Below are 25,603 nucleotides of genomic sequence, written 5' to 3' on the forward strand. Positions count from 1 at the left end.
CAAGTGTGCTCAGTCACTCAGTTGTGTTTAACTCTTTGCAACCCCATGGACTGTAGGCTCCTTTTGCCTGAATTTTTCAGGCAAGAGTACTAAAACTAGTTGCCATTTCCTCTTCCAGGGGATCTTACTGACCCAGGGATCGAGCCCATGTCTGTTGCATCTCCTGCATTGGCAAGCAGTTTCTTCATTGGCAGAAGTGCAAAACAGCCACCAGCTCTAACAGCTGCTCTCTCCAGCCCCCTGCTTCTACCTCCCAGGGTCTCTGACCACCCTTGGCTCAGATCTTCTGCTCCAAATTCCGACCTCTAAGCACCTGGCCCCAGTGACCTGTGATGGATATGCTTTCCTGATCTTGATTTTCTAGACTCTTCTGGGCATTCTCTACTCTGTGATGTGCAGCTATGTGAGACAACCCCCCGCCACCATGCTCTGTATTGCCCTTGAAGGCAGCCCAGCCCAGCTTCCCCAACAGGGACCAGACACCTACAAGGATCTGCAAGTTGTCTGAGGGAACCAGAGTGGAAAACTTAAGTGGGACAGGAAAGTGGCAGGAGATGGTCCTGGAGGAGGGCAGGAGGCCAATCTGATTCCTTCTAAAGAGTCTGGACTTCATCCTGCAGACGGGGCGGTGGGGGCCATTGAAGGGCATGATGCTGAGGGACGGGCAGATTCTGATTTGGCTTCTTGGGGGTGACTGTGGTGGTGACAGGGTGGATGTACTGGAGGGAGAGACAAGGAGCGAGGGTTGGGAGCGACTGTTGCAATAATCCTGGCAAGACTTGAGAAGGAGAGAAAGCCAGGCTTCCCTGCCATCATTCAGTGCTGGTACCCTCAATCAGGACCTCCCTGGACGCAGAGGCAAGACAGATTCAGGGTCCCTTTAACTCACCCTGGCAGCTCTACAGCCCTCCAGCATGGCTCTAATTCTTATATTTGGAGATTGCATCCTACTCCATCACCATCAGCATTCTCCTTCTCTTCTTCCTCCCCCTCCTCTTTCTTCTCCCTCCTTTTGTCCTCTCTCTCTCTCTCCTGCCCACACTCTGCTCCTGGAGCAACACAGTTTGCCTATTTCCTCTAGCTCAAGCCTCTCTGATGGGAAAAATTGGAAAAATAAAACAGAAAAGCAAGCCTAAACTATTAAAAAAAAATAATGAACTGAAGAACAGTCATCAGGGCTCTGGTGAGAAGCAGGTGTGACCCACAAGAGTACTGCCCTGGCCACTTTAAAACAGAAGCCCCTGCGATAAGGAGGATCCATGATGCTTTGGTCTTCCCCAAGTCTGGAAACCCTGGGGGTGCTCCACAAATATCTAAAGCAATTTTCATCACAGAGACCATAACCTTGGAGCCTGGAGGAGGAACTCACAGCCCTCCTCCAGCAATCCTGCCCGCAGATGGTAGGAAAGAGAGACCAACTGAGCAATGTCCTTGGGCCCCCATGTTCTGGCTTCCCTGTGACCATCTGCCACCTTAAACTCACCCAGAACTATCTTCAGTGACTTTTCCCAGGTCACAGCAACCTGTTTACAGACATCTAGAATTCCCAGGCACTTTTAGGACAAGGGACTCGGGATGTGTCCAAGTGGGCAGCAAAGTCTTGTCTAAGAGAAGCTGTTCCTCCAAATCTATTTCTGCCCATGTAAACATTTGCCAAGGAAACAAGGCATGTGGGCATGCGCCGGCCCCACAGGCCCTCGGGTTGCTGCAAAAGGCAAATGGAAAGTCACATGTCATAACAGTGGAAAGTACATACGCAACTATTCTTAGCCCTGGAATGTATACACGGTCTCTCTGCCCAGCAGTTCTTTCACAAAGCTCTAGAAAACTGTGAAAGTGCCTTCAGCATAAACAAATCCAGAATTCTCCCAGGACAAATTATTTGCCAGCTTAAGGAAAGGCCTGGGTTTATGGTTTCACTTGGAGCCAGAGGTGGAAAGTCTCCGGAGGGACCAGCTGCGGCAGGTATCGGTGGTTATCACTGCAGGAAAACGAGGTAAATAGCTCTAATGTTTAATTCTTCTGCAGGTGGACGGGTGGCCAGATGTCATCCAATAAACCCTGCCCAGGGTATCGTCTGGTCTCTGCTTTCTATTTATCTCATTTTAAAAACAAAACCCACAACGCTCTGTGAGGTCATGTTTAAAAATAAGAACAAAACATTGCAAAGATCCATTTCCATCCCTCATTTCTGTCTTGATACCAGAGGCCACGCCCCCAGCATGACATCCGTGGCTAATGACTAACACCCAGAAAGATGTTTGGATGAGTTTACTAAGTAATAGATATGCTAAGAATCTGGAGAAAGGTCCACAAACTTCTGCTTCAAATGCACAGACTGTCATCTTGCTTTAAGCTAACGTTTCAGCCCCTGCGACCACTTGCCACCTTCAACTCTCCCAACTTACCCAACCATCTTCTCTCTCTTTTTTAAATTGTTTTTCTTTTCTTTTCTTTTTTCAGATTGTCTGCAGATGCTATTTCTCTGTTACCTTTGAGAATAATCATAACCGAATACAGAGATTTTCACTGTGAGGCCCATACATTAGGTGATCCCATTTTCCAGTCTTCACTAAGCAGTATTCTTGGCAGTACCCACAAACAACTTAGTGAATGGACAAATAGATGTGCTCTAAATCTCGGAGCTGCCACAGCTTAACCCTCCAGGACGACCTCCCTCTTGGGACTTCTCCCCGTCTTTGCAGGATGGACACGGAGTCATCAGAGGGGCTCCTCTTCAAAGACCATGACTTTTCCTCTGACCTGCTGAGGCAGCTCAATGACTTGAGGCAAAATCGGATCCTGACTGATGTGAGCATCTGCGCCGGGTCCTGGGAGGTCCCCTGCCACCGCAACGTGCTGGCCTCCAGCAGTCCCTACTTCAGGGCCATGTTCTGCAGCAACTTCCGGGAGAGCCGAGAGGCCAAGGTCCAGCTGAAAGGCGTCGATGCCTCGACTCTGGAGCGAATCGTCCTGTATGTGTACACGGGCGAGGTGCACATCACTGTGGAAAGTGTCCTGCCCCTGATGGAGGCCGCGTCCATGCTGCAGTACCCCAAGCTGCTCGAGGCCTGCTCCTCCTTCCTCCAGAGCCAGCTGACCCCCAGCAACTGCCTGGGCATGACCAGACTCTCCGAAATCTTTAGCTGTGAGACCCTCCGGAAGAAAGCCAGGGAGGTGGCCCTGACATATTTTCCAGAGGTGGCCGCGTCGGCTGACCTGAAGGAGCTCTGTGCCCTGGAACTGAGAGACTACCTGGGGGACGATGGGCTGTGTGGGGAGGAGGAGAAGGTGTTCGAGGCCCTCATGGTTTGGATCAAGCATGACCTCCAGACCCGGAAGCGATACATGCAGGACCTGTTCAAGCAGGTCAGGCTGCAGTACGTCCACCCGGCCTTCTTCCACCACTTCATCGCCAACGACGCCCTCCTCCAGTCCTCGCCCCCCTGCCAGACCATCCTGGAGACTGCCAAGAGGCAGGTGTTTTCTCTGTACAGCACCGCTAGTTCCGCAGGCCTCCAACCTCTGTGGCATGTCCCACCAAGAAACTCTTACCAAGACTTCCTCATCCTCTTGGGTGGAAGGAAAGACAACCAGCAGACCACCAGGGATGTCCTGCTGTACGACGGACAGACCGGCCGGTGGCAGAGCCTTGCCAAACTCCCAGCCCGCCTGTACAAGGCCTCAGCCGTCTCCTTGCACCGCAGCATCTACATGCTGGGGGGCATGGCTGTGGGAAAGAGTGTGCCCAGTGCCAAGGTCTATGTCTTCTCCCTGAAACTCAATCAGTGGAGGCCAGGGCAGCCCATGCTGGCGGCCCGCTACTCCCACAGAAGCGCCGCCCACAAGAACTTCATCTTCTCCATCGGGGGGATTGGCGAGGGGCATGAGGTCATGGGCTCCGTGGAGAGATATGACAGCGTCGGCAACGTCTGGGAGAGGATGGCCAGCATGCCAGTGGGGGTCCTCCACCCTGCGGTCGCTGTGAAAGACCAGAGACTCTACCTTTTCGGAGGAGAAGACATCATGCAGAACCCTGTGCGCCTTATCCAGGTAAACAGTACTTGCTACCATACATGTGCACACACACACACACACATGTATGCATACATGTATCCAGGTAAATGGTCCTTCCCACCATGCCTGCACACACCTACACACACACACACACGTATACATGTACGCATGTATGTATCCAGGTAAATGGTCCTTCCCACCATACCTGGACGCATGCGCACACACACACACACACGTATACATGTATGTATGCATGCATGTATCCAGGTAAATGGTTCTTCCCACTATGTCTACACACAAGCACATGCACACACACACACACACATGTACAAATGCATACATGACACATATACTCATACACACGTGTGTGCACTGCATGCACACACATGTATACATATCAGATCAGATCAGTCGCTCAGTCTGTCCGACTCTTTGCGACCCCATGAATCGCAGCACGCCAGGCCTCCCTGTCCATCAGCAATTCCTGGAGTTCACTGAGACTCACGTCCATCGAGTCAGTGATGCCATCCAGCCATCTCATCCTCTGTCGTCCCCTTCTCCTCCTGTCCCCAATCCCTCCCAGCATATGGATGTGTGCAAACACATGTATACATACACAAATACATGGATACACATATAAACACATACATATGCACATACATACATATAATACATGCTTGTTAGTTTCAGGGGAAGGAAAAAGGAGGAAGAGAGGGAGGAAGGAATGAAGAAAGTTTAATTTAAGCAAGATTTTATCCATTTATGAATTCTTTTGTGTAAGGTTAATACATACAAAGGTACATCAGATACATCTAAAGAATCTAGCCAGACTACATCAAATGTCAGATAGTGAAGTTCTACAGGTCTTCCCAGGTGGCTTAGTGATAAAGAATCTGCCTGCCAAGAAGGAGACACGAGTTCAATCCCTGGGTCAGAAAGATCCCCTGGAGTAGGAAATGGCAACCCACTCCAGTATTTTTGCCTGGAGAATTCCATGGACTGAGAAGCCTGGTGGGCTACCGTCCATGGGGTCAAAGAGTTGAACACGACTGAGCGACCGAACAACAGAATAGAAATATTGCAGATGCTCCTAACCCAAATCAGTAAGGCCTTAAAAGAAGATTCCCGAGCCCTGGTCCATAGTCTGTTACCAAAAGCCCAGGAGCCAGACCTCAGATATGCTGAATCAAAATCTGAATCTCCATGTGTGGGATCCTGACATTGACTGTTATTAAAGTTTACAGGAGATTCTAAGGCACAGTCAGGTTGTGGAACCCCTGCCTTAAATGATAGGCAGATGCTCATTTCACTTACAGGTTCCCTGAGAAGTGTGATTAATAAAGATCAAAATGTCATAATATTGGGTGTTTTCCAACTTTATGCACATTCTAATCTCTGTAATTCACCTTTAATAAAAAGCCTCTCTTTATTTTATTTTTTTTACTTTTTGGTCATGCATGTGGCATGTGGGACCTTGGTTCCCCAACTGGGAATCGAATCCAAGCTCCCTGCATTGGAAGCACAGAGTCCCAACCACTGGACCACCAGGGAAGTCCCTCTCCTAAAGATGATCAAGAAGGCCCCTGAGATCTGCTCTGTTCATTTAGAGGAGTTACACTGGGTGCCCTGGGGACACGGACAGGAGCTGTAAATCCCACTTACTCTCCAGGAGCTTAGGAGAGAACTGAGATTCAGATGCTGAATAGAGGGGTGCTCTAAGATCAGATCAGATCACATCAGTCACTCAGTCGTGTCCGACTCTTTGCGACCCCATGAATCGCAGCACACCAGGCCTCCCTGTCCATCACCAACTCCCGGAGTTCACTCAGACTCACGTCCATCGAATCAGTGATGCCATCCAGCCATCTCATCCTCTGTCGTCCCCTTCTCCTCCTGCCCCCAATCCCTCCCAGCATCAGAGTCTTTTCCAATGAGTCAACTCTTCGCATGAGGTGGCCAAAGTACCGGAGTTTCAGCTTTAGCATCACTCTTTCCAAAGAAATCCCAGGGCTGATCTTTAGAATGGACTGGTTGGATCTCCTTGCAGTCCAAGGGACTCTCAAGAGTCTTCTCCAACACCACAGTTCAAAAGCATCAATTCTTCGGCACTCAGCCTTCTTCACAGTCCAACCCTCACATCCATACATGACCACAGGAAAAACCATAGCCTTGACTAGACAAACCTTTGTTGGCAAAGTAATGTCTCTGCTTTTGAATATGCTATCTAGGTTGGTCATAACTATCCTTCCAAGGAGTAAGCGTCTTTTAATTTCATGGCTGCAGTCACCATCTGCAGTGATTTTGGAGCCCAGAAAAATAAAGTCTGACACTGTTCCCACTGTTTCCCCATCTATATCCCATGAAGTGGTGGGACCAGATGCCATGATCTTCATTTTCTGAATGTTGAGCTTTAAGCCAACTTTTTCACTCTCCACTTTCACTTTCATCAAGAGGCTTTTGAGGGGTCCCCTAAACCAGTCTGGAGGGAATCTAGGAGGGTGTGAGGATGTAGAGGCCTTTGGCAAGAACTCTGTGAGGTTGGTGTAAGTGGACTTTAGCAGAGAGGCAAAAGAAGAGAGAAGGAGGTGAGGATGGAGGGTAAAAGAGGAAGGGGACACATGGTGGACACAGGACTCTGACATGGACTGAGATGGGCAGGCAGCTTCTCTGAGCAGATAAGTGCCATCAGGAGGAGGAGTCAGACTCTTCTACTGAGGAGGGGTGGTGTTCCTGGGTAAGGGGATAGCTGGCAGAAGACCCTAAGCAGAAAGGGGATGAAGCCCATCCCAAGAGGAACCAAAAGCTTGACAAGATGGTTGTAACACAGAGGAAGGGGCAGAAAGGTTGTGCACCAAGGTGGAGCTGGGGGTGGTCAGTCCCCCTGTAATCTCCATCAGCCCCCTTCCCAGGTCATACTGAGCAACTCCCTCTACCCAGATTGCTGCCCCTGAGCCCTTTCTACAGAAATTCTAGAACATTCTTAGGGGATGAGTATTTGTGTTGATGAGGCTGGTCTGGCTTTTCAGGCCTTGTCAAGGAATTGGTGTTCAATCCTGAGAGTAGCAGGGTAGGTGAAGTAGTCGAATTCACATTTTTAGAACTTCCTTTGGACGCTTCATGGGCTTCCCTGGTGCCTCACCTGGTAAAGAATCTACCCGCAATGTGGGAGATCTGGGTTTGATCCCTGGGTTGGGAAGATCCCCTAGAGAAGGGAAAGGCTACCAACTCCAGTATTCTGGCCTGGAGAATTCCATGGACTGTATAGTCCATGGGGTTGCAAAGAGTTGGGCATGACTGAGAGACTTTCACTTCACTTGGATGCTTCATGGAGAAGGAACTGGAGGAGGCCTGAGAAGACAAAGGAAGGAGAACTGGCAGATCTTTCTAGAGGTCCAGGCAAGGTCCAGGATGATGGCAGCTTGGACTAAGTTGGTGCCAGAGATGACACAGAAAAGTAATCATTTCTATTCAATCCTTTCCTTGTTTTTCTCTTCCCATCACTTCTCCAGCCCATATTTCCCACTCCTCCCTGACCATCTAGGCAGACTCTAAGCCTGTTCCAGATTTCACTCGTGTACTTGAGCCAAGAGAGACACATTCTGTACCCCTCCAAACTCTGGCCACACCACTCAGATTTATAATAAAGTGCTTCTATGAAAAGCTAGAGACCCTCCTGTTTAAAAAAAAAAACAAAACTGTTTTTCAAAATTAAGTCAACAAATACGTTGATGATGTTCACATTACAAAATTGTTATGAATTATTAAGAATAAATGCAAAGCTCAAAAGAGTTTATAAGCTACTTCATTCAGAAATGCACAAGACAATCAAACAAGAATCTTAAAAAACTGAAAACCAAAACCCAAAACACTAACATGTGAGTGATCCTTTCACCCTGCAGTCCGGAGAAGGGGAAAATGGGAAAAGTATCAGTTTGGAAGCTCCTCTTATCTGCTTAGCATTTAGCTTTGTCATGGAAGTTGTACTCATTCAGATACATAGTTCGGGATGAATGCTTGGGTTACTTGAAGGGGAAGGTTGGGTTTTCAGATATAGGGACAAAGATTTCTTCATCCGATGGTTTACCTGCACGCAAGCATTCTTTTAAAGGACTAAACTGCTGTGGAGGGGCCGGGGCGGGGGGTTGGAGGGGGAATGGGGGGGGTTACTGTGCAAATTGTGTATGTAGATGTACCTTTCTACCTGGCCTTCTTTCCGCTTCTATGGCTGGAGGGCATTAGTCAAACCCTCTACTGTAACAAAGTATCACTTCCTCCAGGGTGACAAACCATCCTTTGTTGTCCTTGCCTCAGCCTCTCTGAGGGTATCATGAGAATTATGAGCAAATGTTTAATCTATTTTTGAAACCATCCTCAAAACTGCTAAAGAAGAGCGAGCCAGGAGGCAGTTACTCAAGTAAAATGCAATCAGTGTTTGCTTTCCTCCAAGGATCTCATTTTTCAGAGTGTCACCTGCATATCTGCAGGTGGTTTAAAACACAAGGCTTGCCAGCCATTGTAATTGAACCTCTCTAGCTGTGGCCTCTTCTATGCTTCACCAACTTTGAGAACTGACAGAGACTTCAAGAGAGCTTCAGTCTCAAAAGCCTCCATCAAGAAGAGCCACACAGGAGAAAAAGGAACCCTCCTGCACTGTTGGAACGGTATGGCGGTGGTGGCGGCGGGAGTTTCGTTGCCAAGTCAAGTCCGACTCTTGTGACCCCGTGGACTGTAGCCTGCCAGGCTTTTCTGTCCTTCAGGTTTCTTAGGCAAGAATGGGTTGCCATTTCCTTCTCCATGGGATTTTTCTGACCCAGAGATCAAACGCATATCTTCTGCACTGCAGGCAGATTCTTTACCGATGCGCCACCAAGGATACCCATGGAGAACAGTATGGAAGTTCCTTAAAAAACAGAAATAGTGTTATCATATGATCCTGCAATCCCACTTGTGGACATATATCTGGAGAAAACCATAATTCAGAAAGATACATGACTCCAATATTCATTGCAGCAGTATTTGCAACAGTTAAGACATGGAAGCAACCTAAATGTTCATCAACAAATGAATAAACATGTGGTACATATATACAATGGAATATTACTCAGCCATAAAAAAGAATGAAATAATGCCATTTGTGCAACATGGATGGACCTAGAAGTTATCATATTAAGTGAAGTAAGTCAGACAGAGAAAGACAATCATATAATATCACTTACATGGGGAATCTTTAAAAAAAAAAAAAGAGAGAGAGAGATACAAATGAACATATTTACAATACAAAAACATAGAAAACAAACTTACGGTTACCAAAGGAGAAAGCTGGGGTGGCAGGCAAATAAATTAGGAAATTGGGATTAACATATATACACTACTATATATAAAATAGATAACCAACAATACCTGAAACTAACACAATATTGTAAATCAACTATACTTCGATTTTTAAAAACCTACAAAAAGGACTTCTCTGGTGGTCCAGTGACTCTGAGCTTCCATTGCAGGGGGCATGGGTTCAAGCCATGGTTGAGGAACTAAGATCCAGTATGCTTTGCATGGTGTGGCCAAAAATACAAACAGTTACCAAATATCTTTAAACACTACGGATTCTTTACCAGCTGAGCTACCAGGGAAGCTCGACTAAGCACCAGATATCTTTAAACACTACTAATACTGTAATAAATGCCAATTAGAGTAGTACACAATTTTTTAAAATCTTTTAAAAAGAAAAGAAAAGCCATCCCTCCATGGCCCCAAGCAGAGCCATGAGTGTGGTGAACAAAAGCATGGACTCTGGGCTCTTCCACTCAGTCTAGCTGTGTGACCCTGGGCATGTTACTTAACCTCTCTCAGCCTCAATGGTCTAATCTGAAAAATGGAGGGAAGTAGTGGTATCCACGTCATAGGATGGTTGTGAAGATCAAATTTGATAAAATTAGAAAATATAAGGCCTTTAATATTAAAAAGCAGAGACATTACTTTGCCAACAAAGGTCCATCTAGTCAAGGCTATGGTTTTTCCAGTAGTCATATGGATGTGAGAGTTGGACCATAAAGAAAGTTGAGCACTGAAGAATTGATGCTTTTGAACTGTGGTGTTGGAGAAGACTCTTGAGAGTCCCTTGGACTGCAAGGAGATCCAACCAGTCCATTCTAAAGGAAATCAGTCATGAATATTCATTGGAAGGACTAATGTTGAAGCTGAAGCTCCAATATTTTGGCCACCTGATGCAAAGAACAGACTCATGTGAACAGATCCTGATGCTGGGAAACATTGAAGGTGGGAGGAGAAGGGGACAGCAGAAGATGAGATGGTTGGATGGCATCACTGACTCGACGGATATGAGTTTGAGTAAACTCCAGGTGTAGGTGATGGACAGGGATGCCTGGCATGCTGCAGTCCAGGGGATCGCCAAGAGTCGGATAAGACTGAGCAACTGAACTGAACTGAATATGGCAGCAATTATAATTCAAACAGAAAGAATTTTCCATGAAGAATATTGGAAAGTTTTTGTTCCTGCTTTTCTTATGTGAAGTCCATCCCACATCTCTCATGAACTAACTTACATTTGATATTTAAACTTTAAACTGAGGGATTTAATAGGAGCACATGTCTGGGAAGGCTTCCCCAGTGGCTCAGCAGCAAAGAGTCCACCTGTGATGCAGAAGACTGAGGAGATGTGGGCTTGATCCCTGGGTCAGGAAGATCCCCTGGAGGAGGAAATGGCAACCCGTTCCAGTATTCTTGCCTAGATAATCCCACGGACAGAGGAGCCTGGCGAGCTACAGTCCACCGGGTCACAAAGAATTGGACACGACTGAAGTGACTGAGCATGCACACACACGTCTGAGAATCATGATTTGCTGCTCTATTTCAGACCAAGGCCAAGAAATCCTGCCCCCATCTCTTTACTCTTTCTTCCTTTTCTCATGCTTCCTTTTTTTTTTTTTTTCTCTTTCTATAATTCTAATGACTTTCAGGCATGACCTGTTCAAAAGCCTTCCTCGTTTAGACCCAAATTTATTCTTGGCCATAAGACCCTCTCAGATAGACTGGAACATGTTGAAATCTAAACATGAGCCAGAAATAAAAATGATTCAAAGATCATTGGTTTTATGCAAGTCCAAGTTGCTCCATTTCTCATTGAAAAGAAAGAAATGTTCCAAGCAAGGTAAGCAAACACATACTATCAACTCAAATGCATAACTCTCAGTCCTTTTCACAGAAGCACAGCCACTGATCTCATGGGCCACATAAAGACCAATTTCTGATAACAGTTTCTTCATTCTGTTATATAATTATATTTTGTTTATTGATGGTAAGATACCTGTATTTTCAGAACCAGAGGAAAAATGCAAAGAAAGAGAAATCACTGCTCTTCTACGCTCTTAACTACTTCTACTTCTTAAAAACATATATCACTTTAAAATGCAGTGCTGTGATTTTATTTCTCCCTCAGGTTTATCACATTTCCAGAAACACATGGTTCAAAATGGAGACGAGAATGATCAAGAATGTGTGTGCCCCTGCCGTGGTGCTTGGGGAGAGGATTGTCATCGTGGGAGGTAAGTTTGAATGGAGGATCACGAGGCCAGACATGAACCTGGCATCTTTCCTGGGTAAAAGGGTAACTGATAGACAGGTATTGTCCTATAAGACAGCCTTTTTAAAAGCACATAACTGAACCACTTTGCTGTATACCTGGAAGTAACACAACATCGTAAGTCAACTCTACCCCCGAATATAAAATAAAAATTAGATTAAAAAAATAAGGAAATAAAATAAAAGCAGATCCATCCAGCTAGGGGAGTGTGGACGACTTGACAAAGCTATTTTCTCATCCAGAAGTCTCTCCATCTTTATCTGTAAAAAAGGAGTGAAATCATGTAATATCTATTTCACAGAATTGTGATCATAAAATGTGCTTACCTATCTAAACCACTTAGCACTATCCCAGACCCAGGGCAAAAACCAAAAAAAAAAAAATGCTATTGTAAATAAGACTAGCTGCTAAGGGATAATTTCTCTGCAATTGCAGGATGTTACAGTTAAGAGGGCTGGTTGGGGTGGGGTGGGGGGCAGATAGACCTGAGTTCAAACCCTGACTCTGCCTGTCACTAATTGTCTGTATGCTCTTAGGCACATTTTTAATCTCTTTGTGCTTGTGTCTGCTGATCTGTAAAATGGGGGTCCTAAAAGTACCCACTAGATAAGGCTGTTGTAGGGACCCATTCCTGAGTTCCCAAAGCTCCTTCTTGGAATTGTTAAGGCTCTTGAATGAGCATATGTGAAAGATGAAAAGCTAATGAAGCTGAGAGGCCCCTGGAATCTCTGTTCTCAATTTAAGGATGACATGTGCACTGCCTTCACTTTGAGTTAAGATGCAGAGACTTGGGACTCTCCTGGCATCCAGTGGTTAAGACCCCACACTTCTACTGCAGAGGGCACAAGCTCAATCCCTGGTTGGGGAACTAAGATCTCACATACCACGCAGCATGACTAAAAACAAAGTTAAAAAAAAAAAGATGCAGAGACTCAAGTCAGATAGATCCAGGTCCAGACCCCAGCTTAATGAAACATTCCATGCTTTAGTTCAAAGTATAGCCTCAGGGTTAGGCGATGGCGGAGATCAGACAGGTCCCCGGACCACCCGCCTCCAGTCCCAACTAAGCATCGCTGACCTTCTCGATATGCCATTTGGTTTTCAGGTTACACGAGGAGGATCCTTGCTTATGACCCTCAATCCAACAAATTTGTCAAATGCGCGGACATGAAAGACCGGAGGATGCATCACGGAGCCACGGTGATGGGAAACAAGCTCTACGTGACGGGCGGGCGGCGGCTGACCACGGACTGTAGCATCGAGGACTCGGCCTCCTTCGACTGCTACGACCCCGAGACGGACACCTGGACGTCCCAGGGGCAGCTGCCCCACAAGCTCTTTGACCACGCCTGCCTCACCCTCCAGTGCATCCCCCACCACTCCACCGTCCCCTGGGTTCCATGAGAAACTGAGAAGTCATCTGTCCTAGTCAAGATGCTCTGGTTGCAAGAGACAGAGCCCAGCTCCAAAAAGCTTAACCCTAGAGGGGTGCAGGGGGAGCTAACAGGAGGGAAAGTTGCAGCGCCTGGAGACCTGGGACCACGCACACTGCTGACAGAACTCTGTCTCTCGCTCGATCTCTGTCTCTCTGTGTCTTTTCTCGCTCTCTCTCTCTCTCTGCCTCCCTCCTTCTCTACCTCATCTGTAGGCTTCTTTATCCACACAGTGTGGGAACAATGGCGACTGATAAATCCTGACCCACACTCTCTAGCTTCAGAAGAGAACTTTACCACTATCCATATAATAACTGCTCCCCCAGAACGATGGTGATTGGCCCTTTTTGAATTCCAAGCCTCCCTCTTGAGGAAATCACCATTTCCAGTGACTGTGTTACTCTAGTTGGCTTGTCCTGGATTGTGTCTCTACAGGCCAAGGTGGGGTTAACAGTTGCTGCTGACAACCTATCTAAACTACACATAATGGATAGAAGTAGTTTCCAAGTGCAAGAAAGAAATGCTGAGCCCACAAAACCACATCTTTCCAGAACATCCTGGAAATTCAGAATGAGAGGGCAAAGACACCCAGCAGGGCCCCTGGAAGTCCTTCTTCCGGGGGCATCAGGAACAACAGGCCCTGACTGTTTCTCTGTGGGCTTCCCAGGTGGTTCAAAGGTAGAGCATCCACCTGCCAATGCCAGACACATGGGTTCGATCCCTGGGCGGTGGGGGGGAAGATCCCCTGGAGGAGAAAATGGCAACCCACTCCAGTATTCTTGCCTGGAGAATCCCATGGACGGTGGAGCCTGGTGGGCTACAGTCCACGGGGTCGCAAAGAGTCAGACACAACTGAAGTGACTAAGCACATCCACACACTATTTCTCTGCATTCTAGGATGTAGTGCATTGGAATGCCAGAAACTGGTATCTAGTATTTGCTAAGTTATCTGCACCACCACACAAAAAAAATAAAGTGTGTTTCTGCTGCCAAGTGATGTTTTTCTCCAGCCTCTGGGGAGCTATAAACCTGCAGAATTTATCAAGATTTTCATTTTGATAAATGTTATAAGAATTGCTGTCCTAAGGAAAGCCAACAAATTCCTTCAGAGTTTACCGCAATCATGGCCCTTCCAATGCCAGGGCTGGCCATTTCTGTATGGCCCTCTTTATCTCAAAGTGTCTCCACGCTGGCTCAGTCCCACACATGGGAATTAGCTGAAGCTGCTGGCACATTACAATCACCTGGGAAGAAGTCTGAAAATGGGGCCGAGCCTTACTGAGGATGCACAGATGGGGATTCTCAGAGGCAGGGTCAGAGCTTGGGGTTTTTTTTTTTTTTTTTTTGGTTGTTGTTTTCTTTGGCCACACTATGTGGCTTGCAGGATCTTAGTTCCCCAACTAAGGGGAACTTGCCCACTTGGGGCAACTTGCTTCACTTGCCCACCTTGGCAGTGAAAGTGTGGAGTCCTAACCACTAGACCACCAGGGAAGTCCCCAGAACTCTGTACTTTTGAAAAGCGTCCCGGATGACCGTAACGTACGTGCACTGAGGTCCAGAACCACCACCCTGCTCAGTCGTGGGCGCTGAAGACCTTCATGTGCTGGTCCCAGTCCCATCCTGTCCTGCCAGCCCCGCCCCAGCCCAGTGGCAGAGGCCAAGTCCTCTCTCCACCAAGGGAAGTGTCCAGAATGGGTCTTGATGCCCTGAGCCTGCATCCCGGTGCCCCCAAGCTGAAGCCTTCCTCCCCACCCAGCTCTCCAGGTCCATGGTCCAGACTTTTCTTTTCCTCCCAGTTTGTAGTTTTTGCACTCCTTCTCCTGCTCTGCCCTGCTCCCCAGACCACTTTGCTGTTGTCCAGACACCCTCCCCAGATGGTCAGCACCTGAGCTGTTGGCTGGCCCTACTCCAGCTTTTTCTCTTTGACCCTCTCTGAGTAGGCTCTCAGTCTCACCTCTCCTCTGACCCTGTACTCATGAAGGTGACCAATGACTCCATAAGCCCACACAGGGAGCCCACTGTCCCTTCATGCCTGACTTGACTGGTCAGCAGCATATGACACAGCGGACCCTCCCTCCATCTCGAAATACCTTCCTCGCTCGGCCTCTGGAACAACCATTCTCTTCCTTCTCCCTGCAGTTCATCCTTGTCTCCTTGTTTTCCTGGAGACTATGTGGTGCTTTACTAACCTCAGTGCTTAGCCTTGAGAACTTTTTCAGATCTACTCTCACTCCCTGGATAAAGAGCCTACCTGCCAATGCAGGAGATATAAGAGATGTGGGCTTGATTCCTGGGTCGGGAACATCCCCTGGAGGAGGAAATGGCAACTCACTCCAGTATTCTTGCCTGGAGAATCCCATGGACAGAGGAGCCTGGCGGGCTACAGTCCATGGGATTACAAAGAGTCAGACACGACTGAAGCAACTTAGCACATCACTCCCTGGGTGCAAAGCTCACCCAGGGCCTGGCCATCCACACTGCCCCACTACTGCTGACTGGCAGCTTTCTCTGTCTCTAGACAGAAGGGAAAGTGGGTTCCACTGCCTACCCTGCATCTCCACACTGATGTTAAGGAGACAGTTCAAACTGAACATGTTCAAGATCAATCTTTTCTCTCCAAGATGACCCCTCCATGGGCTTCTCCATTCTGGGAGAGAACAATACCCTCTCCCAGTTTCTCGGGCCCAAAGCCTCAGACACTTGTCTTGGCTCTTTCTCTCACACCTCCTTCTGTCTGTTCCAAGACTATCCAGAGCCACACGGCGCCTCACCCCCACAGCTCTGCCTCTGGTCCTGGCCGTCACCTTGATTCCAGCTAAACCATCACCATCATTTCCTCACCGGCCTCTCTGCTTCCACTTTGCCCCTGAACCTCTTCTCCACACAGCAGCCTGAGCGCCCTTCAGTTCAGTTCAGCCGCTCATTTGTGTCCGACTCTTTGCGGCCTCATGGACTGCAACACACCAGGCTTCCCTCTCCGTCGCCAACTCCTGGAGTTTACTCAAACTCATGTCCATTGAGTCGGTGATGCCATCAACCCATCTCATCCTCTGTTGTCCCCTTCTCCTGCCTGCCATGTACCTGGAGTGACCTTCGTTACACACAAAAGTGAGACAGAATCGATCATTCCCCTGTTCCCTCCAGAGCCTTCCCAGCTGTCTCAGGCCACCTGCAGGGATCCGCAAGCTTGCTTCTCCACCAGCTCCGGCCACCTCTCTGCTCTCATCTCCTGATCTCGCCTCCCAATACATCCTCCATTTCTTGTTCGGCCTCAGCCTCCAGCTCACACATTTCCAGCAATTCTCCACTTTCTGTTTCCAAGCTTGCTGTGCCCTCCTCCAGAAAATGCTTGCCCAATTCATAACCATGTGGTTTGCTCCCTGGAGTCTCTGCTGATGCCTCCATCTGATCCATCCACATCTGGTCCTGTCACCAGATGACAACCCTGAAATAGACCCCCAATACCTCCAGCCCCTCTGTCTCCATCACTCCTTCTCTGAGTGCAGCCATCCCCCGCCTCCTACCAGTCTCCTAATAGACTCACTGCTTCCATTCCTGTCCCTCTGATCGTTCCTCAAATAACAGGCAGAGTATTCTTTTAAAAATTCAGTTCTGATTGTTAGGTAGGAGTCCAAAATGGTGGTGGCTAAAAGACAAGGAAGGGAAAAGCCCGCGAAAATAGAACAAAAGAAGGTCTGAGGACCGGAGTGAGGACCTCAGGTAAAACAAACAACACTCCTGGCTAGCCCAATTTACACAGGACAGGCCCAGGGAGAGAGAAACATAAATAGAGGAGCCAAAGCTAGCTCGCTCGCTCTCTCTCTCCCGCGTGCTGGGTCGCTCTTCTCCTCGGGTCTTTGGATTGATGTGCCCTCACGCCTCGAAAATGGATTTTCCTGCTATCTTCTAAATAAAATAGAGCTGTAACACTGAGCTGTAACACTGATTTGTCTAAGAGCTATAACATGGTCCATTCAAGACCTGAGAGCTATAACACGGTCTATCCAAGACCTGAGAGCTGTGACATGCCGAGGGGGCTTTAATGTCCTTCACTCCAAATCTTTGTTGTGACGAGACAAAGAACCAAGGAACATACACTCGCGTGACATGATCATGTTACTTTCCTGTTCAAAATGATGTTAAGTCTTCCAGAGACCTTTGCAAGAATCTAGCCTTTATCTACCCTCCAGGGCTTCTCTGACCCAGCCCCTGCCTTTCTCTCTGACTTTCTCTGACCCAGCCCCTGCCTTTCTCTCTGACTTTCTCTGACCCAGCCCCTGCCTTTCTCTCTGACTTCATCTTTTGCTTCCCCTGCTCCCTACAGTCATCTCTGCTTAGCCATCCTTTCTTAGTCCCCCTCCTCTCTCTTGCCACAGGGCCTTTACACTTGTTCTTGGCCTTGCTTAATACACACCACCTCCCTCACCTCTTCACCTAATGTAATTTCAATTTATACTTGACACTCCAGATTTAAAAGTCATTGCATCGAGGAAGTCTTCCATGCCCCCCACCACCCCAGCCTGGGTCAACTCTCCTATTAAATGACCCCCTTGTCTCTGATATGACCCCTTTGAAGCCCTCACCCCATCTGTGATAATTTGATTATCATCTTCCCTTCTATAGTCTTACACTTGTTCCATTTTCCTCTGCATTCCCAGAGCCAGGGCTGGCTGGGCTCAGCGTCAGCCACAGGGATTGCAGATCCTCGATAAACATGTGATGAGTGGATGAAAGAATTGGTAAGTGGACACAGAGGCTGAATCAACACCACCTCAGGGATCTCCATCTCAAACTCAGAGCTAAGTATGCATAGGCACTACTTTAAGCTCTCCCAGGCCCTCTGCTAAGGGAACACTCTGTCCTTCCCACTTTCCCTCTCCTTTCCCCTCCTAAATCAAGTTTGGTGACTCTGGGTGGCACAGCCTACCTCAGTCAAGCCTGCAGGCTTTGTCCAGAGGGCCCTATTTGCCTGGAATTAGAAGGAGGCGTCTTGCCATCTATAACTCCTTTTGCGGCCTCCAACAATCCTTCTGTCAGAGACTTGCTAATGCTTTGACTTTCTTTTCCCTTCGTCTCCATCCAATATTTAATAAGCTGCCAGAGTCTGTGGCTACTCAGAGCTCGTCTAAGTCTCCCTGGGGCACAAAACTATGTAAATTGCCTGCTGGGATTTATAAAGAAAGATGTCCCAGAGCCAAACCCATTAGGGCGCACATCACAGGCCAGCTCCGTGGGTCAGATCAGATGCCTCTGTGACAGGTGCATGCCACACACCTGGGCCTCCCGAGGTCAAGCCCCACATCTGAACTGGGCTGCAAAATGACCCTCCACATCCAAGGAATCCTTTCCAATCTGCTGACCATAAACTCAGACCAACACGAAAGAGAGAGAAGGTTTTGGCACAAAGTGTCCTCAGTCTTGCTGCTTGAGGAGAGAGTCACGGTCCAGAGCTGAGGTCAAAATATATTTAGCCAGGAGCAGTGAAACATTTTAAGTGGAAAAATGTCAACTAGGCTGACTAATCATCTCAACAGGCAACAAGGGAAGAGGGGGAAATGAAGCAGAGTGAGGGCTAAGCAAGAAAACATCCACAAAAACATCAAACACCCTGTCCCAACACACCAGGGAGCAGGAGGGGGACTAGCAGAGAAAACGGCATGGGAGGAAAGAAACTGCAGCAGGGGAGCGGTAAGTGGGGTGCAGGAGGGGCTGCCAGCTTCCGCACTGAGACACGCCCCCTGCAGCCCTGACTCCCAGCAGGCATCTTGTAAGAAGGTCTGCTGTGCTGAGACCACCATCAGGCCCCACGCTGACCAGGAAATGACCAGCAGATACTACAGCAGCGGTCCCCTGGCAGAGCTACATGGCCCCAGTGAGAGACAGTTGCTGGCATCCTGGCCCCACCCCATGCAGACCCTTCCTGACTCTCGTCCCCATGAGCAGTGGTGACTCAGAAGGTGAACCCCCTCCTGGAGGGTCCAGTCTCCCCTCCAGATGGTCTCCCCCTTATAATCCTGCTTCATCCTCTTTTATATCCTGTCTGATGAGGGTTTCCCAGATGGCTCAGTAGTAAAGAATCTGCTCGCCTGTGCAGGAGACGCAAGAGATGTGGGTTTGATCCCTGGGTGAGGGGGATCCTTGGAGGAGGAAATGGTAATCCACCCCAGTATTCTTGTCTGGAAAATTCCATGGACAGAGGAGCCTGGTGGGCTACAGTCCACGGGCTCACAAAGAGTCAGACACGACTGTGTGACTGAGCATGAGCACATGCTCTGTCTGATGAACAAGAACAAGCCCCAGATATCCACGTTTTAAAAACCAAGTACCCCTGCCGCCTATAATAAAACTCTGTAACACCCTGACAAGGACAATAACTGGCTTTACTCAAACGTGTTCTCGGTACGTCTGACACCACCCTCTCCACACAGCTCCAACACACCCCCATGCCTTTCCACAGGCTACTTTTGCTCCAGTGCCTCCCCCAGCCCTACCTACTGAACCCTTACTTGGCCTTCACCTCCTCCATGGAACTCTTTCCAACTTTTCTACCTACCTTCCCCTCTCCCTCCCTCCCTTTATTCCCGCTCTTTTCATATTATAGCACCATAGAGACCTGGAATGAAACCAGAAGGGGTGCTCTTCGTGGAGGCGAAGACAGAGTCTTAGTGCCCCATAAACCCCTGGGCCAAGTTCAATCACTGCTTGGCACTCAGACGACGCTGAAGTGCTTGTGGAATGAACGGGTGCCTGCACAAACGAACAGACCCTAAACACCACCAGGGTGTTCATGCTGCTGTGGGTGAGAACTTATGCACTGGTGCTTTTAAGTCAGGAGTGAACCCCGATGGTGCTTAATTTTTAAAAATTATTATTGCAGACCGACCTGACAACAATGAAAAACACAGACTAGAGCAGTATGAAATATGATGGGGAAGAAAATGACATTGATTTTTAACCCTGGGAATGCTATTCAAAATGGCACAGCTGATGGCCATCAGGCCATCCAGGTCCCCAGAACTCCACATGCCCACCTGGATCATTTTTCAGAGAATCTTCCCCTTCCCCTCACCTAATCCAGTCATCTGGACTTGGATGGCATTGAGTCCTTCCCCAGCCTCAGGGACCCCAATGACCTTCTCTTGCCAACAAGTGTTTGAGGAAGCAGGCACAGAAATGTGGGAGCAGGAGAGACCTGGGCCGGGATTCAGGGTCTGTCACTCCCTGGCAGTGCAACGTCTAAAAAGTTACTTCACTTCTCTGAGCCTCAGTTTCCACATCTGGAAAATGGGTGGACTTTTACCTACCTGAGGGATTGTTTGGAGAATGACAAGACAGATGATGGCCATTAACAGACACAGTACAGTGTCTGACATTGAGTGGACAATGGACACAGTCAAGTTCCCTTCTCTTCCTCTGTATTAGGTATTTCTCTCTGTCTTCTTCACTGGCCAGTCTGCACGTCCCCCATGAAAAACTTCACTCAGTACCCACTTGGACCAAGGAGAAGCAGTTGACACAGATAACCCTTGGCAGCCCCTCCCTTCTGGCTGCCACAGTTTCTCACACCTGAGAACCCATTTCCTGCCTCTGCTCACTGATCCTCCTTTGAGAGCACTGCTTTCTTCTTCCTTCATTCACTTATAAGCTATTATGCATTCAACAAGTACTGAGCAGAAACCCCTACATGCAGGCACAGTGGTAAGGAGGTGAATAAACTCCTGCTGTCACTGACCAATGGAGTTTCCCCAACTGCATGTGCTCCAACCTGGGAAAAGAGTGTGGGAATGAGGGCAAGGCTCTGATACCTCCTTTAGGACTCAGCTCAGACACTGTGTTGGCTCCCAGGGGTTCCCAAGGCTGCCATAACAAACTCTACCAACTCAGCAGGTTCTAACAACAGAAATTTGTTCTCCCACGTTCTGGAGGCTAGAAATCCAAAATCAAGGTATCGGCAGGGCTGGGCTCCGTCTGAAGGCTCTAAGAAGAATCTTGCCTCATCTCTTCCAGCTTCTAGGGGCTCCTGGAAAACACTGCCATTCGTTGGCCGGTAGCTGAATTGCTCCAATCTCTGCCTCCATCATCACACAACATTCTCTGCATGTCCTCCTCTGTCTCTTATTGGACTTGGGGCTTACCCTAACTCGTATGATCGCATCTTGATCCTTACCTTATTACGTCTGCAAAGACCCTACTTCAACCAAGGTCACATTCTGAGGTTCTGAGTTGTCATGAATTTGGGGAGGAGGCATTATCTATCCCATGTAGACAACATCTCTCCCCAGAAGGCATCTTGCTGACCTGCACCATCCTTGGTCCCAGGCTGGGGCACCACGACAGACACCTCCTCATCTTCCCTTTTCATCAGGGGCATCTCATGGGTGGGGACCATGTCTGAGAAGGTACTCAGTAAATGTGTATTGAACTGAACTAAACCATTTCACTGGAGAAGGAAATGGCAACACACTCCAGTATTCTTGCCTGGAGAATCCCATGGACAGAGGAGCCTGGTGGACCGCAGTCCATGGGGTCAAAGAGTTGGACACGACTGAGCGACTAAACCACCACCAAACCACTTCATAGGGACTGCTGCTGCTAAGTCACTTCAGTTGTGTGCGACTCTTTTCGACCCCATAGACAGCAGCCCACCAGGCTCCCCTGTCCCTGGGATTCTCCAGGTAAGAACATTGGAGTGGGTTGCCATCATAGGGACTAGCAACTCTTTAATGAACTCCACGGTCAATGTATACAAGATATAGCTTTCGAGCAGCTTCCCAAAATCCCAAGGTGAGCAACGTTTGCCAAATGCCTATCAAGGAGGAGTTAGAGTCCGTGAAGAGAAGCCCAGAATCAGGCACGAGAAATGATCTAAGAGAACTCATCTGTTAGCACAATGTCACCACCATGTCCTCTTCTCCGTCTAGCCAACATAAGCCTTTGGGATGACGTCGTGAGAGGCTGCACGTTAACACAGAAGCCAATGCCAAGGGGGCTGGAGGGAGGGGTCTGGTTTCTGAAATGTCAGCTCTCATGCAATCTTATAGGAATTCTAGTCTTCCATTCAAACACCATATCATTCTCTTCTTGCAGGGAGTTTGGGTTTTGTTTTCCCTAAAGATACCCATGAGTCTCTTTTGTTCTTCATTTTACTTATTTGATTTAATTAGGATTCCAGGGCCTGTGGTCCAGAAATCCCCAGTGATGCTCCCAGAACAAGTTGATGGTCCAGAAAATGGTGATTTGAGGACAGAGATTCAAGAATCCCAAGTGTTTGTAAGTTAGGAGGATGCAAGCACAAGAGCCTAGTCCTATTCAAAATTGGAGGCTGTTTCTGCATTTCCCCCCAAAAACCCTCTGGCTCTCCTTACGTTCAGAGACCAGAGGCCACCCCAGGGCAACTGCAAAATCAAAACCCTTGGAGACAGCCTGGAAGTGAGGCAATGTGGAGACATCTATTCTCAAGATAAGACTGAGGAGAAAATAGTAGAATTCACTAGCAGAGCCTCTGAGACACTTATCTTTGGTGAAGTGTTGGAGAAGAAAACAGAATTAATCCCCACTTTGGCTATAGATGTGTTTGACTTAACTTATCTGCAGGGCAAAACTAAGAATGCTCGTGGTTTGAGAGGGCCCAGATAATTCTCCACTTGAGACTGAGACCACCAGGGTCTGTGCACACAGGTGTAACAATTGCTTTTTACTTGATAAGCTGTATCCAACTCTTTTGAGATCCCACGACTGTAGCCTGCCAGGCTCCTCTATCCATGGGATTATCCAGGGAAGAATACTGGAGTGGGTTACCATTTCCTTCTCCAGGGTATCTTCCCAGACCAGGGATCGAACCAACATCTCCTCCATTAGCAGGCAGATTCTTTACCTGTTGAGCCATCAGGGAAGCCGGTATAACAATTAGCCTTCAGAAAATGTTTGCTGACTGAAGTAATCCACGAATGACAATGACTAACATTTCCTGCTCCCTTACTAAGCACTGTACCCACATTACCTGGCTCAGGTATCATAAGACTCTTCCAGATTCTCCTCAGCACCTTCCTGAAACCCTTTATCAAATACCTTCTGGAATTTCCCTGGCAGTCCAGTGGTTAAGACTCTATACTTCCAATGCAGGGGATAAGGGTTCAATCCCTGGGCAGGGAACTAAGATCTTGCATGCTGCAAAGCCAAAAAAAGAAAAAAAATCAACTGTCTAAAATAAAATACAGCCTCCACCCCACCCACTGCATTATTCTTTCTCACCCCTTTTGTCTTTATTTCATACCTTTAATCATAACTATTTATTATTTAATTTGCTTTCCTGACTTTATTTAGCTGATGCCCTCACCCAAATGGAAGTCCCATGAGGACGGAGAACAGGGTTGCCTTGGCCACATCTGCCTCCTTGGTTCCTGACACAGAGAAGGTAACCAACACAGGTTTGCTCAACAAATGAATACTCAACCCCTCCAGAGGAGGGCTGCAGGAAGACTACTCTGCGGGCAGCCAGGGGAAGGATGGAGGAATCCAGAGAGTTTAGATGCGCTGCTATTCCCATCCCATGATGAGCTACAGCTGTTAATAGAACAGCAAGGACTTAGGAAACAAGGAAACAGAATCCACAGGGAGCTGGACACTAACTGATGCACAAAGGGGAGGAGGTGGGGAGCAAAGAAGAGAGAGAGCACGCAGTTGCTAGCTTGACTGACTCTCAGGATGACTGTGCCATCAGCAGAGAAGTGCAGGACAAAGGCAAAGGGAGGTTCGCCTTGGGGCTGCTAGCCAGGAGGTGAGAACCCAGAGACAGGAACTGAGGTCTCCCATGTCCAGAGCAGTGTCCCCTGCACCCCGGAGTTGGCACAGCCCTGTGGATCTGTAATCTTGCCTACAGTCTGTCTGGGGCTTCCCAGGTGGTGCAGTAGTGAAGAATCTGCCTGCCAATACAGGAGATGAAAGAGAGGCAGGCTCGGTCCCAGGTTGTGAAGATCCCCTGTAGAAGGAATTGGCAACCCACTCCAGTATTCTTGCCTGGAGAATCCCATGGACAGAGGAGCCTGGTGGGTTACTGTCCAAGGGGAATTACAAAAAGTCGGACACTATTGAAGTGACTGAGCACATAGCCTATCTCCCCCACTAGGTCTTAGGGACCCATCTCAGAACCCCCTTTTGAGACTTTCCAGTCCCCACTCCAGTACTCTTGCCTGGAAAATCCCATGGATGGAGGAGCCTGGTAGGCTGCAGCCCACGGGGTCACTAGAGTTGGACACGACTGAGTGGCTTCACTTTCATGCACTGGAGAAGGAAATGGCAACCCACTCCAGTGTTCTTGCCTGGAGAATCCCAGGGACGGGAAGCCTCGTTGGCTGCCATCTATGGGGTCGTACAGAGTCGGACACGACTAAAGTGACGCAGCAGCAGCAGTCGCCACTGAAAACACCTCTAACAGTGGTTTGCGTGGTGACCTTTCGAGTCTGCAGAGGAGGCTATATGGCAGTTTCTGAATGGACAACAGCACAGAGGGAGCCAAAGTGCCTGGCTGTGTGACCCCGAGAAAATTAACCAACCTCTCTGTTTCTCAGTTTCCTCCTCTCTAAATTAGGGATTATGATAACACGTGCCTCCTCATAGAGTTTTTGCGAGGATTAACTGAATTAATATACATAAGTGCTATCTGTGGGTTGGCCGTTAATACCATTTCTGCTATTAAACATAATGCATTACAAAGAGCCATCTGTAGCTATATGGCCTTGGGGACATCTCTTAACCTCTCTGAGCATCAGGATCCCCTGTGGTAAAGTGGAGATGAGGATGCTATCTCACTGTAGTGGTTTGAATCATGGCCCCAAAACATAAAACCTTATTTGGAAAAAAAAGAGATCTTTGCAAATGCGGTTATATAAAGGATCTCAGGATGAGATAATCCCGGATTAACTAGGCAGATCATAAATCAAATGGCAAGTGTCCTTTAAGAGAAAGGGTGAGGGAGATTTGAGGCACAGAGGCAAAGATGAAGGCAGAGACTGGAGTTACGCAGCCCACAAGCCATGAAACGCCTGAAGCCATCAGAAACCCGAAGAGGAAGGAAGAGTCCTTCCTCATCTAAAGCCTCTAGGAGGGGAGCAACCCTGCCAATACCTTGATTTGGGGCTTCTGGACTCCAGAACTTGAGATAATGCATTTCTATTGTTTCAGACCATGGGATTGTTATAGCACCCACAGAAAAGCAGTAACTCCTTCATAGGATTCCTGCAAGAATTAGAAGAGATAACATCCATAAGGGCTGCCCTGGTGGTGCTAGGGGTAAAGAATCTGCCTGCCAATGCAGGAAATGGGTAAGGAAGATCCCCTGGAGAAGGAAATGGTAACCCATTGCAGTATTCTTGCCTGGAGAATCAGACAGAGGAGCCCGGCGGGCTACAGTCCATGGGGTTGCAAAAGAGTCGAACAGGACTTAGCGACTAAACAGCAACAACATTGTTATAATTTACCTCCCTTCCCTGGACCTTTGTCTCCCCACCTGTAAAATCAGAATTTACATGCAATAAAGGTGTCCAAGTTTTTGCTA

At 48.1% G+C, this 25,603-nt stretch overlaps 1 protein-coding gene and 1 long non-coding RNA gene across 2 annotated transcripts; one reads left to right on the top strand and one right to left on the bottom strand.

Annotated features, from left to right (window-relative positions):
- Window positions 1-1,777: 1,777 nt before the first annotated feature.
- KLHL38 (kelch like family member 38) lies at window positions 1,778-14,043 on the top strand. The gene is made up of 4 exons (XM_019973827.2): window positions 1,778-1,996; window positions 2,464-4,053; window positions 11,474-11,579; window positions 12,723-14,043. Exons 2-4 carry the CDS (start codon window positions 2,626-2,628, stop codon window positions 13,019-13,021), a joined length of 1,833 nt encoding a protein of 610 aa, XP_019829386.1. The 5' UTR covers window positions 1,778-1,996; window positions 2,464-2,625; the 3' UTR covers window positions 13,022-14,043.
- LOC139186882 (uncharacterized) lies at window positions 11,575-25,286 on the bottom strand. The gene is made up of 3 exons (XR_011570557.1): window positions 25,174-25,286; window positions 23,051-23,217; window positions 11,575-11,877 (listed from the first exon to the last, which is right to left on the bottom strand). It is a non-coding gene; the product is annotated as an uncharacterized lncRNA (long non-coding RNA).
- Between the last annotated feature and the right edge of the window lie 317 nt (window positions 25,287-25,603).

Source organism: Bos indicus, chromosome 14, assembly GCF_029378745.1.
Source record: "Bos indicus isolate NIAB-ARS_2022 breed Sahiwal x Tharparkar chromosome 14, NIAB-ARS_B.indTharparkar_mat_pri_1.0, whole genome shotgun sequence".
Classification (NCBI taxonomy): domain Eukaryota; kingdom Metazoa; phylum Chordata; class Mammalia; order Artiodactyla; family Bovidae; genus Bos; species Bos indicus.

Bases quoted from the DNA above. Each gene is read 5' to 3' on its own strand.
- KLHL38 (XM_019973827.2), top strand. From the start codon at position 2,626: ATGTGCTCTAAATCTCGGAGCTGCCACAGCTTAACCCTCCAGGACGAC. The intron at 4,054-11,473 runs GTAAACAGTACT...TTTCTCCCTCAG, and splicing joins ACCCTGTGCGCCTTATCCAG to GTTTATCACATTTCCAGAAA. The intron at 11,580-12,722 runs GTAAGTTTGAAT...TTTGGTTTTCAG, and splicing joins GAGGATTGTCATCGTGGGAG to GTTACACGAGGAGGATCCTT.